At 44.5% G+C, this 23,912-nt stretch overlaps 4 protein-coding genes and 1 gene segment (V, D, J or C); all 5 read right to left on the bottom strand.

Moving 5' to 3' along the window:
* LOC129395163 (immunoglobulin lambda-1 light chain-like) overlaps window positions 1–23,912 on the bottom strand; it is a 735,232-nt gene that overhangs the window by 32,327 nt on the left and 678,993 nt on the right. The window lies entirely within an intron of this gene.
* The window catches only part of LOC134730083 (immunoglobulin lambda-1 light chain-like), a 266,743-nt gene that overhangs the window by 50,871 nt on the left and 191,960 nt on the right, over window positions 1–23,912 (bottom strand). The window lies entirely within an intron of this gene.
* Window positions 1–23,912, bottom strand: part of LOC100977273 (immunoglobulin lambda-1 light chain) — a 262,611-nt gene that overhangs the window by 53,941 nt on the left and 184,758 nt on the right. The gene's annotated exons all lie outside the window — the stretch shown is intronic.
* The window catches only part of IGLL5 (immunoglobulin lambda like polypeptide 5), a 162,366-nt gene that overhangs the window by 26,716 nt on the left and 111,738 nt on the right, over window positions 1–23,912 (bottom strand). The gene's annotated exons all lie outside the window — the stretch shown is intronic.
* On the bottom strand, window positions 11,990–12,430 carry LOC112438140 (immunoglobulin lambda variable 2-8-like). The segment is given in 2 exon segments: window positions 11,990–12,267; window positions 12,385–12,430. Coding segments are annotated over 2 exon segments (324 nt in total).

The raw sequence follows: 23,912 nt of genomic DNA, 5'->3' as shown, positions 1-23,912 counted from the left end.
AGTAGTTCGTATTGAGTGATTTAATAAATATGAGTTGTTTTGAAGAGTGCTTGATATGTATTAAACACATAAGAATGAATAATTAAACATTATTCCTTCTCCTATTTCTACCCTAATCATTATCCTTATTCTTATGATAGTACAAAGGTAGTAAAGATAGAAGCAGATAATTTAGGAGAACAGAAAAGTTTTGAGTTGGGACATTTGACACAACCCTTCCTTGCAACACTAAATGCACATGTACACATATGTACACACATACACACATGCACAGTCTACATGGCTCACACACGGCACAAATTGTGCCCAACCTTGCAGCCTACTGTCCTGTTTAGTAGGCTTTCTGTTGCAGGGACCAAGACTGGTTCTCAGAGACATCACTAGGATGTGTCCTAGTAGGACTACAGCAAAATCCCTTTGTTGTGTCCAGGCGCTGTGATGCATGTTACTCCCCCAGTTGCTTCTCTAGAGCTGGCCTGGCTTGTGACTTCCTGGTTCTATGAGAAGGCACCCAGTTCCACAGAAACTGTCAAGATGATCTGCACAAATTTGGCAATCAGTTTGTGATCTGTGACTGTTCACAGTAGGCAGTGTAGAGGCCTGAATGGGCAGGTGAGGATTGCTGGTCAATAGGGCAGTGCTGGTGCCACCGAGGAGAAGAGGCCCTGGGAGCAGAAAGCAGGGGCACCTCACACTATTTACTCCAGGTTATTCCATTGAGGCACAAGGGGGTGTTTAATGGGCTCTTATGATGCAAAGTTCATAGCAGAGCTGAGCTAGGCTTAGGACAACCAAAAACTGTCCCTGGGGGAGAGAAACTGATAAGCTTAGTGTCCCAGGAAGACTTGGTCAGGGAGGCAGCTGCACTGAGCCCCGTGCACTGAAGAAGGGGTCTTGCCTCACTTACAGCCCGGCTGGGAGCCCATGGGAGAAACTCTTACCCACATATCAGAGATTTGCTCACTCTGGTGATGGTCAGAGAGCATGGGTGAATCCTGGACATTCAGGGAATATTGTCAGCTGGTGGCTAATATAACTCGTAACCCACCGTGGTTTGATTCTCTGGAACCAGCATGGGCGTCTACTTGGGATGATTGGGAAGGTGAAGGAGTCCTTCTTTAAAAAGCAGAAGATGATGTCTCCCATGTCAGCATGCAAAGGATGAGAAGGACAGCCAGAAAACATGTCCCTCAAGGTGGATGAGAGAGACGTCATTTTTCAGAGGGCCTGGGGTCCTTCTGGGCTGTCAGGTAATGCCCCACCTGAGAGGTTGGTGGTGCACATCCCACCTGCAGAGCCCCAAGGAGAGGCCTGAGTCATGGCAGACACACTGTTAGGAATTTGAATTTCAGGCCCCTCAAATTTGTATAATGAAGTCCTCACTGCCAGGACCTCAGAGTGGGATTTTATATTTAAATAGGGTGATTACAGTTGAAATTAGTTAAGAAGAGGTCATACTGCAGCAGAGTACGTACCCAATCCAACACGACTCATGTCCTTATAAAAAGGGGAAACTGTGACACAGACACGCACATGAGGAATACTCCATTTGAATGTGAGGCAGAGATTGGGGTGATTTACCTCCATGGCAGGGAACAGCAAACACCTCCGCAGCCAGAAGAAGCTGGGAGAGGCATGGAACAGATTCTCCAGTGCTCAGAAGGAGCCAACCCTGTAGATACCTTCATCTTAGATTCTAACATCATCTGCAGAATAGTGAGAAAATACATTTGTGTTCTTTGAGCCATAGGGCTGTGCTACTTTGCTATGGCAGCCCTGGCAAAATAATACAGACACCCCTAGGATCTCTGTGTTCAGGGCACCTCCAGTAGGGCTGGGCTCCTTGTAGATGCTTTGGTCTCTGTTATCCACAATCCCCTGGTGAGGAGCCTTCCCATCCTGTGTTTTTTTTCCTCTAAAGTGTCTGAATTTTTTTTTCAAGGAGCCTGTTGCAGCCCTCTAGGCAGCAAACAGTGTCTCCAGTGACCTTAGACCCATCTCTCCAATATCTTCCCCCTCTGGGTGCTGCTGGAATCTCTAACCAGACTCAGAAGCCACTCTCCAGCTCCTGCCGGTCAGTGGAAGAATGAGGCCCTGGGCAGGGAGAGATGGCCAAAGATCCCTGGGCCAGAAAACCTTAAACACCCTTCAGATGAGCTCAGCTGTCCCTTCCCACCCGCTTACTACATCACTCTCCCGTGGATGAAGTTGTAGTCCCTGGTTCTGCAAACCCTTCTGCTTTCCTCTCTGGTTGACGTCACATTGAAACAGTTTCTGAGACATTGGAAAAGATGGCAGTAAAATGCCCAGGGATGCTCTCCTCAGTTCCTAGAACTCGATTTTAAGTCACTAAGTCTTTCTTGTCCCTAAACTTCTCAAACTCTCTGCACTGCAGTTTCTCCATCTGAGGTCCAATTTTCATGAATGACATCAGCAATAATTGCTGCCAACTCATGAGCAGCTAGGGTGTGTCAGGCTCTGTGTTAAACACTTTGTAAATATGATCATTAAACTCCTGCAGTATTTTTAGGAAAGAACTTGCTTTCTGTTTCCAATTGATTTCTGCACACACCGGCTCATCTTCACCTTCTGTCAGGAGTGGAAGCAGTTTGAGGTCTTCACTGGATGCAGATGCCCACTGTTGAACTTTACAGACATCAGAAGCACGACCCAAATAAACCTTTGCTTCTTTACAAATTACCCAACTTCAGATATTCCTTTTTAGCAAAAGGGACTGAGACACATTAGTGGAGGAGAAATAGGTCACTTATGCTTCTCAGAAGGTGCGTTATGTAGGTGAGTTTCAGCCGTGCATGAGTGAGGAGGGTGCATAGGAGCTAAGCCACCCAAAGTGTGTTCCTTGGAGGACCAGCATCAATCAACCTCAACTGGAGGCTATTTGCCATGGAGAATCTGGGGCCCCATTCAAACCTGCAAAGACTGCATCTGCAGCTTAACCAAACCCTATATGGTTTTTGTGTACCCATTGAAATTTCATATGCTCTGGGCTTAGCCACAATGGAAAATCTCACTTCCTCTGCTTTTGACAGCAAGGTCTTGTCTCCCTGATGTGCTTCCTAGGCCACCTGGGTTTTGTGGTTGACTGTCCTGCCCTCATTTAACTGAGCTTGATTCAGGTGCTACATGCTGTCATGATGCACAAGAAAGTTTTAAGAACAGATGTTTTTACAGTCCACGTGGGTGGTATGTTGGGAGGAGACAATGCCCCAGTGAGTTGTCGAGAGAGAAACAGATGGTTCATGTCATTTGCCTTGTTTCCATTCAGCTCCAGTTATTCTGGACTTTGTTTATTTCTCAGACCTATTGAGCCATCTTCTGTGTTCAAGCGTCTATGAGTTTTTAAGTGAAACTTTTTCTGTGTGTAACTCACCTCCTTATCCAACACCTACCTAAATCCTAGTTATCCTTTCAGATGTCTGTACTTATCACTTGCCGAGGAAGTGGTCTCTGACCACCAAGTCTCTGACACCAAATTACAATCTTTTAGCATTTATGGCTAAGTATATTCATGGTTGGACATGACATGTCCAGTTTGCATGAAGTAGCACCCCATCCAATAGCACCACAAATTGTGCCTTTTATGATGCTTTAACAGGAATGGGAAAACAACAGGAAGTCATGTCTGCTTACATGAAAACATTTGATGTGACTGTTGAAATAATCATGTGGTTTTATTCTTTATTTTAATATGGAGCATTAAAATAATTAGTTTCCATAGGTTAAGAATCCCTTGAATTTTGGGGATGAATACAAGTTAGTTATGGTGTTTAATCCTTTTTATATTTTGCTAGTATTTTGTTGAAGGGTGGTTGTTTTGCATCTGTTTTCATAGAGGCTGTTGTGCTCCAGTTCACTTTTCATGTCTTTTGTTTTTGTTATCAGCATACTTCTGGCCTCATAGAATGAGCTGCTCATGTTCCCCTTTCTTATATTTTTGGAAGGGTTTATGAATAATTATTATTAATTCCTTAAACAGTTCATAGTATTCATCAATGAAACCCTTCATGCCTGGGCCGTTCTTTGTGGGAGGTTTCAATGACTAATTTAAACTTTTGTTATAGTGTTAATCAGACTTTCTATACCTCCTTGAACCAGTTTAGTAGTTTTTATGTTTTTAGGGATTTTTTTCTTTTCATCTAATTTTTGGTATGCAGCTTTTCACAGTGTTCTTATATAATACCTTTTATATTTCAATATCAGTGTTCAGAGGATGATATCATTGTTTATTCCTTCCATATCTCATGCTGGAAGATGAACTCCACTGTAGGAGGTGAGCCTAGTAGGAGGTGTTTGGGTCATGAGGGCTGACCCTTCATGATTGGCTTGCTGCTGTCCTCATAATAACGAATGAATTCTAACCATTAGTTTAAACAAGATCTGGTTGTTTAAAAGAGTGTGGCACTTCCCCACTCTTCTCTCTCTTTCTCTTTCTTTCTTTTTTTCTTTCTCCTTTTCTTTCTTTCTCTCTCTTTCTTTCTTCTTTCACTCTCTCTCTCTCCCTCCTTCCTTCCTCCCTCCCTCTCTCCTTCCCTGCCTCTCTCCCCCCCTCCCTCTCTCCCTCCCTGTCTCGTCTCGTCTCTTCTCTTCTCTCTCTCTTTCTTTCTTTCTCTCTCTCTCTTCCTTCCTTCCTCTTCCTTTTGTTTTGCTTCTTTCCTTTCCTTTTTTGCTTCTTTCCTTCTTTCTTTCTTCCCTCCTTCCCTCTCTTCCTTTCCTTTCTCTCTTTCTTCTTTTTGTTTCTCTTGCCATGTGACATGCCTGGTTTCACTTTACCTTCCACCATTTTTGTAAGCTTCCTAAGGGCCTGACCAGAAGTAGATGCTGGCACCATACTTCCTATACAGCCTGCAGAACAGTGATCCAATTAAACCTCTTTTCCTTATACATTACCCAGCCTCAGGTACATCTTTATAGCAGTGCTATAAAGGTGCTATAAAAATGCAAGAATGAAAGAACACAGAAAATTGGTACCAAAAGTAGATTGTTGATGTAAGGATAATGCAAATGTGAAAGCAGCTTTGGAACTGGGTAAAAAGTACAGGTTTGAAGAGCTTAGAGGGCTCAGAAGAAGACAGACAGATGAGGGAAAGTTTGGAGCTTCCTGGGGACTGGTCAGCTGGTTGTGACCAAGATGCTGATAGAGATACGGACAGTGAAGTCCAGGCTGATGAGGTCTCAGATGGAATGAGGTAGTTATTGGGAACTGGAGCAAAGTTCACCCTTGTGATGCCTTAGTAAAAAGCTTGGCTGAATTCTTTTCATGCCCTAGAGATCTGTGGAAGTTTGAAATTTAATTACTGCACCATTGGGTTTAGGACTTGTCTGGGGCCTGTTCTTTTGGTTGTTTTCTCCCTTTTGGAATGGTAATGTTTACCCAAGGCCTGTACCACCATTGCATCTTAGGTGTAAATAACTTGTTTAGATTCTACAGGCTCATAGGTGACAGGAGGTTAGTCTCAGATGAGACTTAGGATGTTAAACTTGATGCTGGAACAACTTAGAACTTTGGGGGATTATTGAGAAGGGATTATTGCATTTTGCAATGTGAGAAAGGCATGAGATTTGGTGGGCCAGGGGTGGAATTATATACTTTTAATATTTGTCCCATCCAAATCTTATGTTGAAATGTAGCTGCCAGTGTTGAGGTGGGCCTAGTGGGAGGTGTTTGGGTCATGGGGCCACGTGGATCCTTCGTGAATAAATTGGTGCTGCCCTCATGACAATGAGTTGTTGCTCCCAGTTCATGTGAGACTGGTTGTTTAAAAGAGTGTGGCACTTTCCACCTCTCTCTCTCCTACTCTCACCATGTGACATGCCTGCTCCTCATTCACATTCCACCATAATTGTAAGCTTCTTGAGTCCCTCACCAGCAGCAGATACTGGCACCAGATTTCCTGTAGAGCCTGCATAACCATGAGCCAATTAAACCTCTTTTCTTTATGAATTACCCAAGCTCAGGTACTTCTTTATAGCAATACAAGAGTGAAGTAACACAAAGAATATACTTTATAGATTTTCTATTTTTTTAAGGTACTCATTTTTTTTTGCAGGTTCTACCCTGGAGAGTGTTCCATATGCACTTGAGATTATTATATATTCTGCTGTGTTGGATGGACTGTTCTATAGTTGTCTATTAAGTCTAGTTGTTTTGTAATGTAATTTAAGTCTTTTATATCTATGTTTATTTACCATTTCTATATGTTTTTATGTAGTTACTATATTTGATGTTTTTGTTTTCTTTATTCAGAGTCACATCTTTAGTATGATTTTCTATCTGAGAAGTGTTCTTTATTATTTTCTATAGTGTGTGTCTGCAGGTCATGAATAGTGCAAGTATATTTATGGTTAAAACCATTTTATTTTGCCTTCCCTTCTGAAAGATATTTTCACTGAGTAAAGAATTCAGAATTGACAGTTTTTTTTAATTTAAAGAACATGTTTTACTGGTACATTATAATTGTATATGTTTATGGGGTACACGTGCTATTTTGATGCATGAATACAGTATGTAAGGATCGAATCAGTGTTTAGGATATCCATCACCTTGAGCGTTTGTCATTTCTATATGTTGGGAATATTTTAAATCTTCTATATATTTTGAAATGTACAATAAATTATGTTAACTATGTTCACTCTGCTGTGTGATATACAACAATAGACCTTATTGCTTTTATGTAACCATATGTTTGTGCCCATTGACCAACTACCCCTCATCCCCACAACCCCTAACCCTTCCCAGCCTCTCTGGTAACTATTAATCTACACTATACCTCCATGAGATCAACTTTTTTTAGCTCCCACATGAGAGAGAACACGTGACATTTGTTTTTCTGTGCCTGGCTAATTTCACTTAACATAATGACCTCCAGTTCCGTCATGTTGCTGCAAAGGATAAGATTTCATTCTTTTGTTTATGACTGGAAAGTATTTCATCGTGTATACATGCCACATTTTCCTTATGCATTCATCTGTTGATGAAAACAGGTTGATTCTGTAGCTTTGCTATTATGAATAGTGCTGCAATAAATGTGGGAGTGCAGGAATTCCTTAGATATACTGACATTTTTTCCTGTGATTAAATACCCAGTAGTGGGATTATTGCATTGTATGATGATGGTCTATTTTTAGTGTTTCTGAAACACTATCATGTTTTTCATAATGGCCGTATTAATTTACAATTTACCTTCTCACCAACAGTATATAACAGTGTATAAGAGTTCCTTTACACTGCGTTCTTGCCAGAATGTGTTATGTTTTGTCTTTTTGATAATAGTCACTCTAGCTGGGGTGAGATGATGTCTCATTGTGATTTTGATTCGCATTGCCCTGATGATTAGTGATGTTGAGCATTTTAAAAAATACACCCTTTGGCCATTTGTATGTTTCTTTTGAGGGATGTCTATTCAAATTCTTTGACCTCTTTTTAATGGTATTATTTGGCATTTTTTTTTTTTTTTGCTGTTGAATTGTTTTGCTTTCTTGTCTTATTGTCTTATTCTATATGTGAATCCATTGCCAGATGAACAGTTTGTAAATATTTTCTCCTGTTCTACAAGTTGTCTCTTTACTTTGCTTATTGTTTTCTTTGCTGTGCAGAAACTTTTAGTTTAATGTAGCTCCACTGGTCTATGTTTGTTTTTGTCGCCTGTGCTTTTGAAAGCTTAGGTATAAAATCTTTGTCTACACATAAGTCCAGAAGCATTTTCCCTATTTTCCCTGTGTTTTCTTCTAGTAGTTTAATAGTGTCAAGTTTTACATATAAGTCTTTAATCCAGTTTGAATTCACTTTTGTATGTGGTGAGAGATCGAGGTCTATTTTAATTCTTGTGCCTGTAAATGTCCAATTTTCTCAGCAGCACCAAGAAGGCTGTCTTTTAACCAATGTACGTTATTGGTGCCTTTGGCAAAAACCAGTTGTCTGTGAATACATGGATTATTTCTGTGTTTCCTATTCTGTTACACTGGTCTGTGTCTGTTTTATACTATAAAACAGTATAGTATAATTTGGGTTACTATATCCTCGTAGCATATTTTGAAAACAAGTAGTGTGACACCTGCAGCTTTATTCTTTTTGCTCACTATTGCTTTGGCTATTCAGTGTCTTTTGTAATTCCATACAAATTTCAAGATTGATTTTTTTTTCTATTTTTGTGAAGAATGACATTGGTGTTTTGATAGGGATTACACTGAATATGTACAATGCTGTGCGCAGTAAGTTTTAAAAAGTTTTACGAATGTACCTCCACTGCCTTCTTGCTTGTATTGTTTCTAATGGAAAAGCTGCTCTCATCATTATGGTGTTCACCTGCATCAAACATGTCTTTTCTCTCTGGCTGCTTTTAAGAGCATTTCTCCATCACAGTTTTTTTTGTTTTTGTTTTTGTTTTTGTTTTTTTTGCAATTTGATTATGGCAGGTGTTGATGTTTTCTTTATGTGTGTGTTTTTTTGTGTATATGATGTCTGTGTGTTTGTGTTTGTGTGTGGGTGTCTGGGTTTTGTTAAACTATGTGAAATCATAAGTTTATAGTTTTCACCAAATTTTGCACGTTTTTCATTATTTCTTTAAGTGGTTTTTGTACCGTCCCTCTCCCTCCACCAATCTTGTCTCCTTTAGTTCATTTAATTATACCATTAAGGCTCCTTGAAGATATCGTAAAACTCATTGATGCTCAGTATAATATTTTATCTTCTCTTTTTTGGTGTTTCATTTTGAAGAGCTTCATTGTTATATCTTCAGGTTCAGTAATCTATTATTTTGCGGGAGCTAATCTACAATTATTCTCAGACATTTTTTTTTTTTGAGACAGGGTGTTATTCTATCACCCAAGCCAAAGTTCAGCGGCATGATCACAGGTCACTGCCATCCTGACCTACAGAGCTCAAGCAATTCTTCCACCACTTCCTAAGTAGCTAGGACCATGGGTGTGCACCACGCATCTATCTGATTTTGTTATTTTTTTTGTAGAGACAGGGTCTCCCTGTGTCACCCAGGCTGCTCAAACTCCTGGGCTCAAATAATCCTTCTACCATGATCTCCCAAAATGCTGAGATTACAGGCATTAGCCACCATGCCTGGCCCTTATTTATTTATTTATTTATTTATTTTTATCGCAGACATTTTAGAGGTAATTTCTGTAAGTTCAACTTTGATCTTTTTATGTCTACCGTGTCTCCACTTAACATGTTCAATCAATCCCGTACCCTCTTGAGCAAGTGGAAGATAGTTATAAGTATTGCTTTTGTATTCTTCCTACAAAGTCTATCATCTGTGCAACTTCAGGGAGACTTTGGACTGATGAACTTTTCTGCTTTTTATAGCATGTATTTTCTTGCTTCTTGCAAGGAAATCTGATAGGTGCTAGACATTTTGAGTTTTTCCTTGTTGGATTTAGAATATACTTGCACTTCTCTGTCTATTTGGTCTTTTATTCTTGGATTTAGTATAATTACTCGGAAACTTGGTACTTTTTAAAACTTGCTTTTTAACTTACTTAGTTGAGACCAGACCAGCCTATTGTCTAGGCTGACATTTTCCCCAGGACTGAGGCAAAGCTGTTCCGAGGATTCGACCTCATGCCCCTTAACTCAGGCCTTTCCTCTGTGACTGTAGGAACAAGCAGGATTCATATTTTGTGTTTGTGTGTGTGTGTGTGTGTGTGTGTGTGTGTGTGTGTGTGTGTGTATGAGAGAGAGAGAGAGAAAGAATGCTCTGTGGAGTGTTCCCGCAAGTGTCTTTGGACGGTTGTTTGTCTGAAAATGGAGTTTCCGTCCACACATGTGCTGCTTGATGCTTATTAATATTTGAAGACTCCAGAGTTCTCTCTTTGTACAACTTGCTTTTCTTTGATACTCTTCTCTCTATATTGTTTTCTTGTTGTTTAGTTTTTAATTTTTGGGTTTCTTGGAAAGTTACTCTGAGAGGTTGAATTCCATGCAGTAGGGTTCGGGTATATAGTCCCAGAAAATAAGTGTGGGAGGCTCTTCTGGGAATGTGTTACAATTGAGCACTCAGCAGGAGGCACTTCAAGGTCATCCTGAATTAAAGCATGGCTTTGGAATCTAGGCATCAGGCAATCATTGCTCCCAAACCACATTATGGAGGGGGCACATCCTTGGAAGACACAGTACTCTGCACTCAATGGCATTTTCTGGTGAGAAAAAGCTGTGAGAAGCCAAGGATTCCCTGTGGCCTTGGGTAGATAGTGGGTAAATGACCCCTGATGTCACAGTTGCCATTACGATGGACTTCTCTGTTCACGACATCATGATGCCATGACAGCTGTGATCAAAGGTCTCAGTTAAAGAATGAGGAGTACAGGGGACTAATCCAGGGCATTTTGGACCAGAGAGCTACCTTAGGTTTGGTCATTAAACAAAAGGAAATCCAGGCAACATGATTACTCAATGGTTATCTTGCTGTGACTGTCCTACCAGTCAGGTCATCTTAAGCCAATTCATACCCAGCTAAACAACACCAGGACAGCTTCGTTTTCAGCCCCAAATTTTCTCCTGACCCACCCTCTGTAGAGCCTGCCTGGATGACTAGAGTGAAAGGTGCCTGGGGGTCACACATCCAGCTGAGCTGGGCTAACCCTGCTCACGACTTTGTCCACAGTACTCCTGGGGCTTAAGAAAGAGAGTGATACAGATGGTGATGGGGTTTGTGCCTCACTTCCCTATCTGTCTGTGTCACTATGAATGTGTTTTTATCTCCAGAAAAACAAAAATAGCCTCGTCTTCAACGTGAGCCCCAGTAACGGTCAGTGTGGCTGTTCCCCCTGAGCAGGAGCCAGAGAATCGCTCAGTGATCTCTGAGCACAGCTTTCTATCATTGTATACAATGAGATTAGGGGTTTGGACTGACTTTTGTTGGTACCAGTGTGCATAATAGCTTTCTAAGTCCTCTCCATGGCAGGTGATCCTGGCCATCTGTCCCAAAGCCACAGACACTTCAGACAGCTGAGTCAGCTTAGAAAAGGCCACAAAACCTGCAAGCGAGGACAGGAGAGGTGAGTCTGAAGATGAGGGTCTCATTCTCAGAGTGCCATACCCTGCATCACTGCCGTGATGAGCTGAAAGTCAGGGACAGGCTGTTCCCTGGTGCTGTGGGGGTTGAGCCCTGGGAAGCATCACCTGTGCAGAGAGTGAGCAGGGTGAGCAGGAAAGGAGTCCAGGCCATGGTGGAGTTGCTTCAGAGTTCTGCCTCTGAGCGCACACCTGAGAAGGGGGTCTCTAGGTCTCTCTTATCGTAAGAAGGGGAGACTCACCATGCAAACCTACTTCCTTATCTTGTTATCTAGTTAGGTGTCTCTCCACTGAGGGGTGGATGCAGATCTCTTCTCCATTTCCCAGTGCGTCTTTCTGAGCTCCTATGTGGGCCCTGAGCCTGAGGGTTTGGTGTGGCAATTTCCCAAGTTCAGAAGATGGGACACATGGCTGTCATGAGTAGAGAGTGGACTTTACCCAATAGGATGGGCACCATAAAAGCATCTTCACCAGAGTGTGGTGGATACAGAGTTGAGTGAGATGTGGTTTCTGGAAACTCCCCCTAATAACATCTGTCCAGATTGGTCTGCACACAGTGGGAGATTCAGATGCATTTAGGATGAGGATGTTCCTGAAAACAGCAGGGACTGCACCAGTCAGGGAGCTCATTGTCACTCTCCCATAATTTAAAAAGCTAGGAAGAGTTGCACCCACTCAGGGACCACAACACACAAGCAAAAGGAAGCTGTCCCTGTCCTGGATGAGAAACCACAGAGCAGGTTTCCTTTGGATTTCACGGTGGGAAAAGAGAGTTGCTGAGGAAGAAGAATTCTCAAGGCTGTGTTTCAGGAAGCCCGTTGCACTGGGTGAGGAAACATCTTCAGAGCAAAAAGGGAGCCTGAGAGCCCAGGGCAGGTTTTCGTCTCAGTTTCCCAAGAACTTGGACCACTGTAGTTAAGTGGCACTGCTTGTATATGAGCAGCACTAATAATCAGCCTCGTCCTCAGCCTGGAGTCCAGAGATGGTCATGGAGGCCGTATTGCTAGACTTGGAGCCAGAGAAACGATCAGGGACCCCTGAGGGCCGAGTATTGACATTGTAGATCGTGGGTTTGGGGACTGTGCCTGGGTGCCATTGGTACCAGGAGACATAGTCATAACTCCCAACATCACTGCTGGTTCCAGTGCAGGAGATGGTGACTGACTGTCCAGGAGACCCGGACACGGAGGGAGGCTGAATCAGGGCAGACTGGGCCCAAGAGCCTGGAAAGAGGGAGAAACACACGCTAGTGAGTCAGTGCTGGTCCCAGGTGAGCCTGAGGAGCAGGAGACCAAGGATCAGCCCAAGGGTCCCCGAGGCCCCTTCCCTGGAGGTGTCACCTGTGCCCTGAGTGAGGAGGGTGAGGGGGAGCAGAGCCCAGGCCATGGTGGAGACGTCTCCAGAGCGCTGCCTCCTGAGACCCCAGCACTGGGCCTGCCCCCAGCCTTGTCTTACCCTGATGCCTCAGAGGAGGGCGGGGCCTCCATGCAAATCTGCATCTTAAGCTCCTCTTCTTAGCCCACCCTCACCTGGGCCTGGGCTCATAGACTTCTGTTTCCTTGGACAGTGGGGCTCAGCCGGGGGGATTGAAACTCCTTGACTTGGATTTCCTGAGACTCAGCCCATGACAGTGCCTGGGAAATGGAGCCAGCCTTGGGGGTCCCTGTCCTTCCTGTCCTGTGGTTCACGGTTGGTCCTGGCTGTGGGGTCCCAGGATTTCCCTTCCCTTCTTTGTGGGAGAAGTGTCAGAACAGGGCCCAGAGTGGCTGGGAGACACCCCAGCTCTCCCCTCCCCAGGACCACAGGCCCCACAGGGACCCTTCAGTCCCCTTCAGCCCCCTTCAGCCCTTCTAGGGTGCCTCAGGTCGGCTAATTCCTCCCCCTCTGTGTCTGCAGAGGCCTGAAGCTGCTGCTTGGATAAACCTGGGGTTCATTTATTGGCCCTTGTAGAAATGCATTTATGGGGGCATGACAGATTTAGGACACCAGAATGCCTCTGTCTCTTTTGGGGGACTTAGGAGGAAGGAGCTCCTAGGACCCACCCAGGGTGAAGCCCAGCAGGGACCTCCCAGGTCCAGGCATGCACCACCCCCGCCCCCTGGTGGCCTCAGAGGGAGGGTCCTGAGGCCCAGGAGCCTCCCCTGAGTCATAGCTGACAGCCCCTGCCCTGTCCCTCCTGCCTTTTGGTTCCCTTCGCAGCTCAATCCCAGGCCCCTGGTCCCTTCTTATCCCCTCCAGACTCCCCCGACCCAGGGTGGAGGGCATCTCCCACACCAGAGCTCCAGATGCTCCTCTTGGCACCTGTTTGCTTTTCCCAGAGGAGTGTCCCACAGGGTTGGTGTCCTTGAGGCAGCTCTGGCTCAGGCTGAGGAAACCGCACACATGAAATAAATCCACCCCCAGCAGGCAGGTGGGACAGGAACATGGAATGAGGAGAAAACCAACTGGCTCCTCAAAATGTTGACAGAAAAAGTGTGACATGGAGGAGGCGGTGCTCACAAGAGCTGTGACCAGCCTCATGGGAAGCAGGGTAGGGAGGTGTCCCAGGGCCAGAGGAGCTGAGGAAAGGTGCCTGGGGTTAGAATTGGGTCAGGCCTAGCACCAGGGACCCCTCCTCAGGGCGCATGCATCCCTCACACTGTGACCCGGGACTTGCCTTAGTCCTGCCCTTTAGTGCACATTGAGTCCCCCTCAGCCCAGAGCCGGGCGCCTCCCTGAGGTGAAGCCTCCCCACACAGACAGCGGCTGACCCCATGTGTTCCTCAGAAACTCCTGGGTTTGGGGTAAAGACTCCAATCACGGCGACTTCTCTCTGTCAGAATAGAAACGTAAACGTTCCCTCAGGAGATGGACTGGGGGTTCTGCGGTGTGAGTGCTGGGCGGGAGGGGGGACTGTTTTGTGTCACTGTCCCTGTTAGAAGACAGAGATTTCTAACAGCACAGGAGAGGGGGGCCCGAGTGAAGGGTGGGCTCAGGGGCTCGGGTGAGAAAGTGTGTGGTGTGGGGAGGTGACAGCTTTGCATTTGAGACTACTGTTTCTGTGTGTGTTATTTAGATATTTATGTGCTATGTTGCTATATGAATAGTTATAAGAAAATAATGTTTCCATTTGAGATAGCACTAAAATGGAATTAGGTCAATGACCTGCTGAAATATCAGTGATGTTGATTGTGGAGCCGGTGGCCTGGATCAAAGCCCTGAGAACACTCCAGGAGCCCAGGCACTTCCTGCAAAAAGGAAATATGTGATCTTCAGGACACGCTACCTTGTCCTCTCTTCCATGTTCCGTTAGCACCAGAAGCAAACCAGAGCCTGGCCAATGCTGCCGAAGTCTCCTACCTCATTGAAACTCGCCTGGATATGTGCGTCCACACAGGGGAACAGACACAGACATCAGAAGCACTTGTTGCATCTATCCTCACTGCAGCCCAAGCAGGAATGGAAAGTGGCAAGATTCTCTTTTGAATCATGTTTTTTTCAAAGGTTTAGTTTTCCTTGAAATTCAAAAATCTTGTCTTTTAAAACATGAGGGCTTTCAGAGATGGGTTCACTGGTTCATGTTATGGGAAATGTCTCCAGAGGGACTGGTTGCTGTACCTATCTGCACTTTCGAAAGTCACTAATTTAGTGTCAGGTATGTTTGTAGAGCACAGGCTCTAATACAGTATATGTGGAAGGGTGCGTTCTGTAACCAAGAGAGAAAATGGGAGAAAATGGGAAAGTCCTTCAATTCCCTTCACCTCTAATTCACATGGTCCGGATTGACAAGGTGCACACAGATGAGGCCATGGGCAGCTGAGACTGAGGGCTGGAGACCCCACCTTTAGAGCCACAGGTTCCTTCATCTTCCTGTTCTACCAGCAGACCTTGTCCTCTTATGTACATCAGGGGCCGGGCATCCTCAATACCATCTGTCCCTCTATGAGACTCAGTGCCCAGCAGCTAGGAACCACCTTCCCATTCAGGGTCGAGTCTGCAGTGGACTCAGCAGTGCACAAGGTCCTACCAAGCACAGGATCAGAGTCAGCAGTGCAGAGCCTGGCCTGTGGGCACAGTGTGCACAGCCCCACTGCACACCCAGCATGGCCCTACTGTGTGGAAATGGTCCTGCTGTCAACAATGAGCATTGTTTTTTCTTGGGGAACTTTTTGCAAAACCTTCCACAAGTCTCTCATGACAAGTGATCTTGGCTCACTTGTCATGCTGGCTCCAGACAGCTGAGAACAGAATATGAGCAGAGGAATCTTGAGGACTCTGCCTGGAAATAAATTAACAGCTACAATAGGCATTCCTGCACAACTGGGGAAGTGTGAGCTTGGACTGGAGAGAAGAGCATTGCTTATTATTGAGAGAGAGAGAGCAGGGGAGAGAGGCCAAAAGAGCACAAGGGGATCAGTTGCTGCTATAGCGAGAGGGGAAATGGTGCTTGCTACACTATTCTTTGATTGGTATCCATTGAACAATTTCAAAATTAAACTAGGTTTACTTTCCTCCAGAGTGTGCAGTATTTTTATTATGGCAAAATGAACAGTTTTTAAACCATTTCAATCATTTGTAAGTGTGCATTCAGCAACAGTAAGTACATTCAGAATGCTTTGCAACCACCACCACTTTCCATCCCCAGAGCTTTTCCACCACTCCACACAAACACTGTGGGCCCTTTAGACAGTGACTTTAGAAACTTTGGAGCTTGGGAACAAATTGAGGAGTGTGTGGTCTGAAGGAAGTTTCCTGTAAGGATCCAAGGAGTGTCTGCACCAATCTCCCCAGTTTCTTCAGAATCTCAGGACAGTGAGGAGGAGACACCTCATCTAGGAAACCAGATGACACACAGCCCCTGTGCCTCCTCTGGGCTGGTTTGTCCCAAAGAGAAGAGAAATTCCAGTAGGACTGCACCCTCTGAGACAGCGTTCTCCTCTCCTGGAGGACTTGTAGTTATAGTTGAGGCCCTTGTGTTCGGTTTACTGAAATGATTCCTACAATTGTTGAATGGATCCTGGAAGATGGAAGTGGATTTCTACAGACGCAGTCAGATGGTAGTTCCATCCGCGATTGCTGTGCCAGATGAAGACCCTGATAGAACACACCACCATGCATGGCTACAGGTGCACAGCAGGCACCATCAATGCAGAAACTCATTCTATTCCTCTCAGAACAGGATCAGAAACGGTGTGAATACAAGGAGTAGACAGCAGTATAGGTTTATACTTTTATTTTTTCAACTTCATTAACTCTCCCTTCTTTTTCATGATATTGTCATAGGGGCTTTGACCATCTGAACACCCAGGAGAACCTCCTAGGGCTCTATTCTGTATTTGGATCAGATGTGCATGAGGGGGCCCTGTCTATTGGAAGCTTTGGTGAGAGCCATGCATTCCTGAGAGTGGGAAACAAACCCTAAGACCATTCATCCTGTGTAGTAGCTGAAATGTTTAGGATTGAGTTCTCTGGAGCAGCTTAGTATCTCTCACAAAATAAAGAGCACGTTATTAGATCTTACAATTCCCACCAGAAAGAAACACAAAGCTTTAAGGTCATTCTGGTGTCTAGAGGCAGCATATTTAACCCTTGGGGATGTGGCTCCAACTCATATATCAGGAGCCATGAACATCACCCACTGTTTTGGAGCCCAGAGCAGGGAGGTTCTGCACCAGGTTCAGGCAGGGGTATGAGTGTCCTGCTGTTGGGACCACAGAATCCAGCAGACTCTACCATAGTCATGGAATTGGTGATAGGAATGGAAGAATTTATGATAAGAACTGAAAACTCATGTTTACGCAATCTCTCATGGGAAAATCCCATGAGATTTTCCCAATGGGATTCCAATCCCATGGGATTTGGAACAATTCCATGCCATCCACAAGACAGAATTATTTTCATTTGGAAAACAACTCTCCCCATGTGCTCTTGTTCCCTGGTAGATACAGGACAGCATCGGACATTCAGTGACCAAGCAGCCAGAACTGCCAGATTCCCCCGTCGTGTGCTCAGACAGACCCCAGCAGCGATCCCTGGTGAGACAGATGTGACACAGCTAGGATGGAGCAGGAGCAGGGCCCCAGAGCTGAGTAACCTGTGGGTGGTCCACAGCCAAGTTTGCATCTCTCTTGCTCTAGCACCGCTCCCTGGGTTTACACTTACGTTGTGTGGGTAGCAGTCCCTCTGCTCAGCTGATGGAGCAAAAATTTCCAGAGTAGCCTAGGAATGAACTGGATCACCATGAAGTAGAGCACAGCTGCGCTATATGGGTCTACTAAGGGGTGGCATTAAGAGACAATGGAGAGGGGACATCTTTCCTGCACCAGGGCATGGCACCTGGTCATTCATTTTGTGAGGAAAGGTGAGTGGCCGGATGCCAGGGCAGATATGGGCTTAGGGCAGTGGGAAATGACTTGGGCAGGTGTTCCAGGGACTGCAAGAGAAAAATTTGGAAATGGGGGAAGTGGAGTATCGGCAGAAGCCTGTGGGTGGTCTTTGGGCATGGGCACCACACAGAAGAAACTTTGAATCATAGGTTAATAGCCCATAGAGTGTCCATGATGGACACAGTGCCAAACACCCAAGTGGTCAGAAAGAAGAGATCAGGGGTGGTCAGCCACTCTGTCAGGTGACATGTGCCCCGCAGCATGGGTGTCCACTCGTAGGCTCTGAGAGTGTGTGGGTCGACCTTAACGTGGAGTCTAGGTGGACCCCACAGCGTCCGCTCCAGCTTACACTGTTTTGAATATAAGGCTGCCAGGAGATTCAGGAACTTAAGTGCTAGGGAAGTTCTGAGGACTAACCTAGGACGTCTGGGCCAAGGGGTGACCCAGGCTTCACCATATGGAACTCACATCCTTTACCACTAGATGAAAGATACGCTTTGTGTGTCCTTTCATCCAGGCCCTCTTTCACCAGCTTTATCCTGGGTTAGAAAACCCCAAAACAGCCTGTCCACACAGCCTCAAATCTGCTCCTAACCCACTGTCTGCAGAACCTGCCTGAAGGGCTGGCATGTGGAAACCCAGGTCTTTTGCCACTACGTGCATGGGCCACTCTGTCTGCCCGTCCATTCAGGCTCTCTTTTACCAGCTTTATCCTTGGCCAGAAAAACCCCAGGATAGCCTGTCACACAGCCTCAAATCTCTTCTTAACTCACCCTCTTCACAACCTGCCTGGAGGGCTGGAGGGAAGAGCAGCCTGGGGGTCACAGAACTGGGTGAACTGGACCAGCCCTGCTCATGGCTTTGTCCACAGCCATCCTGGGGCTGGAGAAAGAGGGTGACACAGATTGGGAAGGGGTTTGTGTCTCACTTCCTAATCTGCCTGTGTCACTGTGGGCTCATCACTGTTTCTTTTGTACCTGTGACAGTAATAGTCAGCCTCGTCCTCAGTCTGAGCCCTGCTGATGGTCAGGGTGGCCATGTTCCTTGAGCTGGACTCAGAAAATCAGAAATTCCTGAGGGCCGCTTGCTGCCTTCATATATCACCAGTATGGGCCTGGTCTGGCTTCTGCCAGAACCAGTAAACATACTCATCTTTGAGGTTATCTGAAGAGCAGGTGATCATGGCTGACTGTCCTGGTGACACTGACACTGAGGGTGGCTGTGTAAGCTCATAGGAGCTTGCAAGAGAGGACAGGAGAGGAGGCTTGTAAATGATGAATCTGTTCCCAGGGGGTCCCACCCTGAGGTTGTGCCTGGGATGAACTCATGTTTGGGCAGGCCCAGCTCAGGATCCTATGGGTTCTGAGCCTGAAGGAAGGGCTTGGGGGCAGCACCTGGGCAGAGAGTGAGGAGGGGGAGCAGGAGAGGGATCCAGGCCATGGTGAGACACCCAGAGCTCTGCCTCCTGAACCCACAGCACAGCTGGGCTCACCAGCTCTCTCTTATTGCCTCTCAGGCCATTTGAGGCAGTGAGTGTTTGATGCAAATCGGCATCCTCTGGGACTCCTCACTGAAGGATGTCACTCAAACCAGCTGTGTGGGAAGCACAGCAGACTGAGGAAGAAGAGGGTCCCAGCTCACTTTATCTGCTTCTCTGTTCAGAAGATCAGACTCCATCCTTGAAGGCCTGTGATCACAGTCACCTCCTGGAGTTTGGCCACATGACCACTGTTTTATACCATCCTGGCCTGTGCTGTGTCCTAGGCCAGGCTCAGCAGGGCTGTGGACCTTCCAGGTGCCTGGCCATGGGGCTGAGCTGGGCCGTGCTGAGAGATCATCAATGACACCTGACTCAGAAGCAGGTGGGCCAGGAACCCATCATCTTCCTCCTCCAAGTCAGCTCTGGGTTCCCCAGACTCACTTGGTCCTGTCCTGGTAGTTTAATTAGAGTGTGGTTCTGTGTCTTTAGGATACTTATATCCTAAACTTGATTTCCATTACCATGGTTTGGTCCTTTGAGCAGCCACAACTCATGTGGATTCATTACACAGTCTAGTCTCATTTCTCACCTGAGTTGCTCCTTGTTTGACACCCCCCATCTCTCTAATAGACTAGAAATTGCCATCCTCTGCTCTTTGATTCTTTATTTTTTCCCATCAATGTTTCATATAAATGTGTAAAAACCACCAGAAACCCAGACCTGACTGACAAACTAACTTTAGGTTATTTGGTCTCTGTGAAGTTTCCAGCGTCATGGTCTCTGAACACCCATGAGCTGTGGAGGGTGGGGGATCCCTGGTCCCTCCAGCCAGACAGATCTTGTCACTGAGCCCAGGATGGTCCCATGGTCAGAGCTGTGGCCTGAGGCAGGTGAACATTCCCTTCCCTCTGGAGAGCATCTCCGCAAGGAGGCTGGGAATGCCCCATCCAGGGACCAGGATCCCAAATATCCCACGCCACCCACCTGAGAATCCCCTGAGCATAGGAGCTGCCTCTGAGTCAGAGTCGGCCTGGAGCTGGAAGGAGAGGGAGAGGGAGGGGGTGGTAGGGTGTCTCTGGAAGTGCCAAGTATAGAGGGCTCAGCTCCCCAGGACGCTGCTGGACACGGAGGAATGAGACCCTTAGAATGGCAGGAGGCTCAGGCAACCATCCTGGGTGAAGGGCTTGAGCCCCGGGAGCCCTGTCCCCTCACACTGTTCCCCCTCCTAGAGCACCTTGACCTCGGAGCATCTCTTAGGGAATCCTAGCCCTATGGGAGCTGCCCAGGCTGACACCAGGGCCCAGGTGCCTCCAGTTGTGTTTCCCAGCTGAGGCCGTCACTGTGCCTGGGCTCCTGTCAGTATCCTGGGTGATGCTGTGTGTCTGACCCTCAGAATATGAACAGTGCAGCCCCAGGTGACAGGAGGGACTATACCAAACTTCCAAAGTGAGGACTGATCCCTTGAACACCTGTTGACCACCCCCCACAAAGGCTGGCCTCCCTCATAGGTTCCTCCTGGGCAGCCCCAGCCTCTCTTCTGGCTGCAGCTCTGCTGTCCTCTGCTGGTGGAAAAGACAGAGCCCAGGCACTTGCCTTCTCCAGGTGATCCCAGAGCACCTGTCACCTGGGAGGATGCGGACCAGGGAGTCCAGCCTCCGTCTGTGCCACATGTGAACCCCTCTGCCTTCATGGTTCAGCACAGAGAGGTGGCATATATACTTGCAGGAAGGTGGGGCAGGTGCAGTTCTTGTAACTGAGTCTCAGGTTGAAGTGCTTTTCTCTGTTTCATGGTTTTTGATCACAGAATGGAGAGTGCAGGATAAACTGTAGCTCTTCTGTGAAAAACAGTTCCAGAGAAATGCAGTCATACCCTACGTGCACTCCTGCTTCCCATGTATACTGAAAACAAGACTGATTCCGTAACCCCAATTAAGTACAGCTGCACTGTCATTGGAAATACCGGATTTCTGCCACTAAACCTCAGTTGTGTACTTAAACCATCACCAACATCACTGTCATTATAATTTTTCTATTACCATTATTTTCATTTCCTAATGCTGATCCATGCTTGTGGTGGGAGGTAGCACTAGCCTTTTTTGTTTTAATGAAATTTAAGACTTCTTGGACAATATTGAATAGCAGCTGTGAAAGCAGGAGTCCTTGTTTTGCTTCTGATCTTAGTGGGGAGGCTTTCACTCTTTCACCATTTACTGTGAGATTCACTGTGGATTTTGATAAAGGCCCTTCTTTAATCAATTTGTGCAGGTTTCCTTCTGTTCCTAGTTTGCTAAGTGTTTTTGTCTTGAAAGTGGATGAATTTTGTCAAATGCTTTTTCTGCATCTTCTGAGATCATATGCTTTTTCTTGTCACTCTATTGATATTGTTTATTACATTCATTCATTCGCTTATGTAGAACCATCTTTGCAATTGGGGGATAAATCCCGCTTTTTCATTCCACATATTCTCTTTAATGTGTAGTTAGACTTGGTTTTCTCTTATTTAATTTAGGAATTTTAGATGCTTATTCTTCAGGAGTATTAGCCAATAGTTCTCTGTATTATAGTATCCTTGTTTGTCTTTGCTGTCAGGCTAATGTTGGCCTCTAGAATGTGCTAGGCAGTGTTCCCTCCTCATCTATTTTTGGAAGAGATTGAGCATGATTGGTATTCCTCCTTAAATCTCTAGTAGAATTACCAGTGAGGACATCTGGCTCTGGGCTTTTCTTTTTAGAGAAATTGTCAATTGCCGACTTAATCTATTTCTTATGTTGATTTTTTATTTCTTCTTCAGTTAGATTGGTAATTTGTATTTTTCTATGAATTTGTCAATTTCTTCTAGATTTGACATACAGTTGCTTATGGTGTTCTTATAATCATTTTAATTCCCATAACGTTGGTTGTATTATCCCAAATTTCTTATTTTTGTTATTCGTGTCTTCTCTCTTATGGTTTTAGTTGGTTTGCCTAACAGCTTGTTAATTTTCTTCTTCTTATCCAAGTAGGAACTTTTTATGCCATTTATATTCTTTATAGTTTTTTTCTCATCTATTTCTTTAATCGCTGGTCTAATGATTCTTATTTCTTTCCTTCTGTGGACTTCGGTTTAAGTTTGCTTTTCTCTTCCTTGTTCCATGAGCTGTAAAGTTGAGTTGTTGATTAGAAAGAGGAGGAAAAGAGAGCATTGTTTCGTCTAAAATGAAGGTGTGCTGAGAAGAATGAACACAGGCCTTGCTCTTTCCCCCATTTACTGCATTTACTTCATTCTTAGTCGTATTTCTCCACACCTATATTATCCTCATCAAACCTAACTGTAAAGTCCTCAGGTTCAGCCATTTCTCTGAGTTTTCATTTCCTTGTTAAAGCTCCCATGCCAAGTAAAAATTATATTTAATAAATGTGCATGAGTTTATTTCTTAATCTGTCTTGTGTGATAGGGACTGCTGGCCAATAAATCTAAGTTGAGTAGAAGGAAATATTGTTCCTCCCCTACCCAAACTTCATTTCATGGTGGTTTTAGATGACTCCCGTATGACTTCAAGTTTTAAAAAACTGTTGAGAATTGTTTTATGGCCTAAAATAGCGTCCATTCTGGAGAGTGTTCCATGTGCTCTTGAGTAGATGTGTATTCTGCTTTTGTTTTGTGCAGTATTTTGTACGTATCTGTTAGGTCTAGCTGGATTATAGTGTTCAATAGCTGCATTTTCTATTAATCTTTTGTTCATATGTTCTATTCTTTTTTAAAGTGGGGTACTGAAGTCTCCAATTTATATTATAGATCTCTCTAGCTTTTATTTTAAATGTGTCTTCCTTCACGTATTTTGAAGTGCTATTGCTTGGTGCATACGTGTGTATAACTATTATATTTTCTTGATTAATTGACCATTTTATCAATAAGGAATACCCTTTTTTCTCACTTACAACTATAATTCACTTAACGTCAATATTGCATCATGTCACGACAGCCACACCAGTTCTTTTGTTACTATTTACTCAACCTATTTGTGTCTTTGGGTCTAAATTGATTCTCCATAAACACCATGTAGATAGATCATGGATTCTACTTTTTTTTTTACTTTTAAAAATTTCATTTTGTTATTTTGCTTCAAGTGGTGAATCTAATCCATTTATATTTAAAGTAATCACTGATAACGAAGAAATTCTGTCATTTTGCTGTTTGTTTTCTACATATCTTTTATCTTTTTGTTGTTGTTGTTCCTAAATTACCCCAATAATTGTTTCCCATGTGTTCTATTAATTTTTTTCTGGGTCCATTTTGATTCCTTCTTCATTTTCCTTCCCTTATACACTCAATTTAGTTTTTACTAGTTATCATTGGAGTAACGATTGATGTTTTAAAATTGTTAGGATTGCTACGAACTTAGTCTCAATAATATCCATTAATTCTGTTCCTATCCAGTTCCATTTCCTCTCCTTCTAGACCTTGTTAATGTCACAAATAACATCTTTAAACATTTTGTGCCTATGTACATGACTTTATAATTATTGATTTTTTTCCATATATCTCATAAATAACATGGAAAACACAGCAGCTCCATACCAACAATACAACAGCACTAGCTTTATATTTACAAGAGATCTTTAATTCTTCACATGTATTCAAATTATGTAGTGTCTTTTCTCAGACTTAAGGACTTCCTGTAGTGTTTCTGGTAGGGCAGATCTACCAGGTCTACTAAATTTTGCTTATCTGTGATTATCTTATTTTATTTTTTATTTTAGAAGATTTGTTTGACTAAATGCAGAATTGGTAGATAATATATTTTTATAAATCACTTTATAGATTATTGTGCTGCATTTTGGACTGTTTTGTTTCTGATCAAAGACCAAATGTTAATTTCATGAGAATCTACTGTTTGTGATGAGTCTCTTTCTCTTGTTGCTTTCAATATTTTTCTTTTGTATTTGGTTTTTGGTGGTTTGAGCATATTGTGCCTCACTGTGAGTCTGTGTCAGGTTAACCTGATGAAGGCCACTGAGCTCCTTGAAAGTATAGATTCATATC

This window comes from Pan paniscus, chromosome 23 (genome assembly GCF_029289425.2).
Source record: "Pan paniscus chromosome 23, NHGRI_mPanPan1-v2.0_pri, whole genome shotgun sequence".
Lineage (NCBI taxonomy): Eukaryota > Metazoa > Chordata > Mammalia > Primates > Hominidae > Pan > Pan paniscus.
The sequence above is the reverse complement of the archived record's forward strand: the minus strand, read 5'-3'. Positions and strand labels throughout refer to the sequence as shown.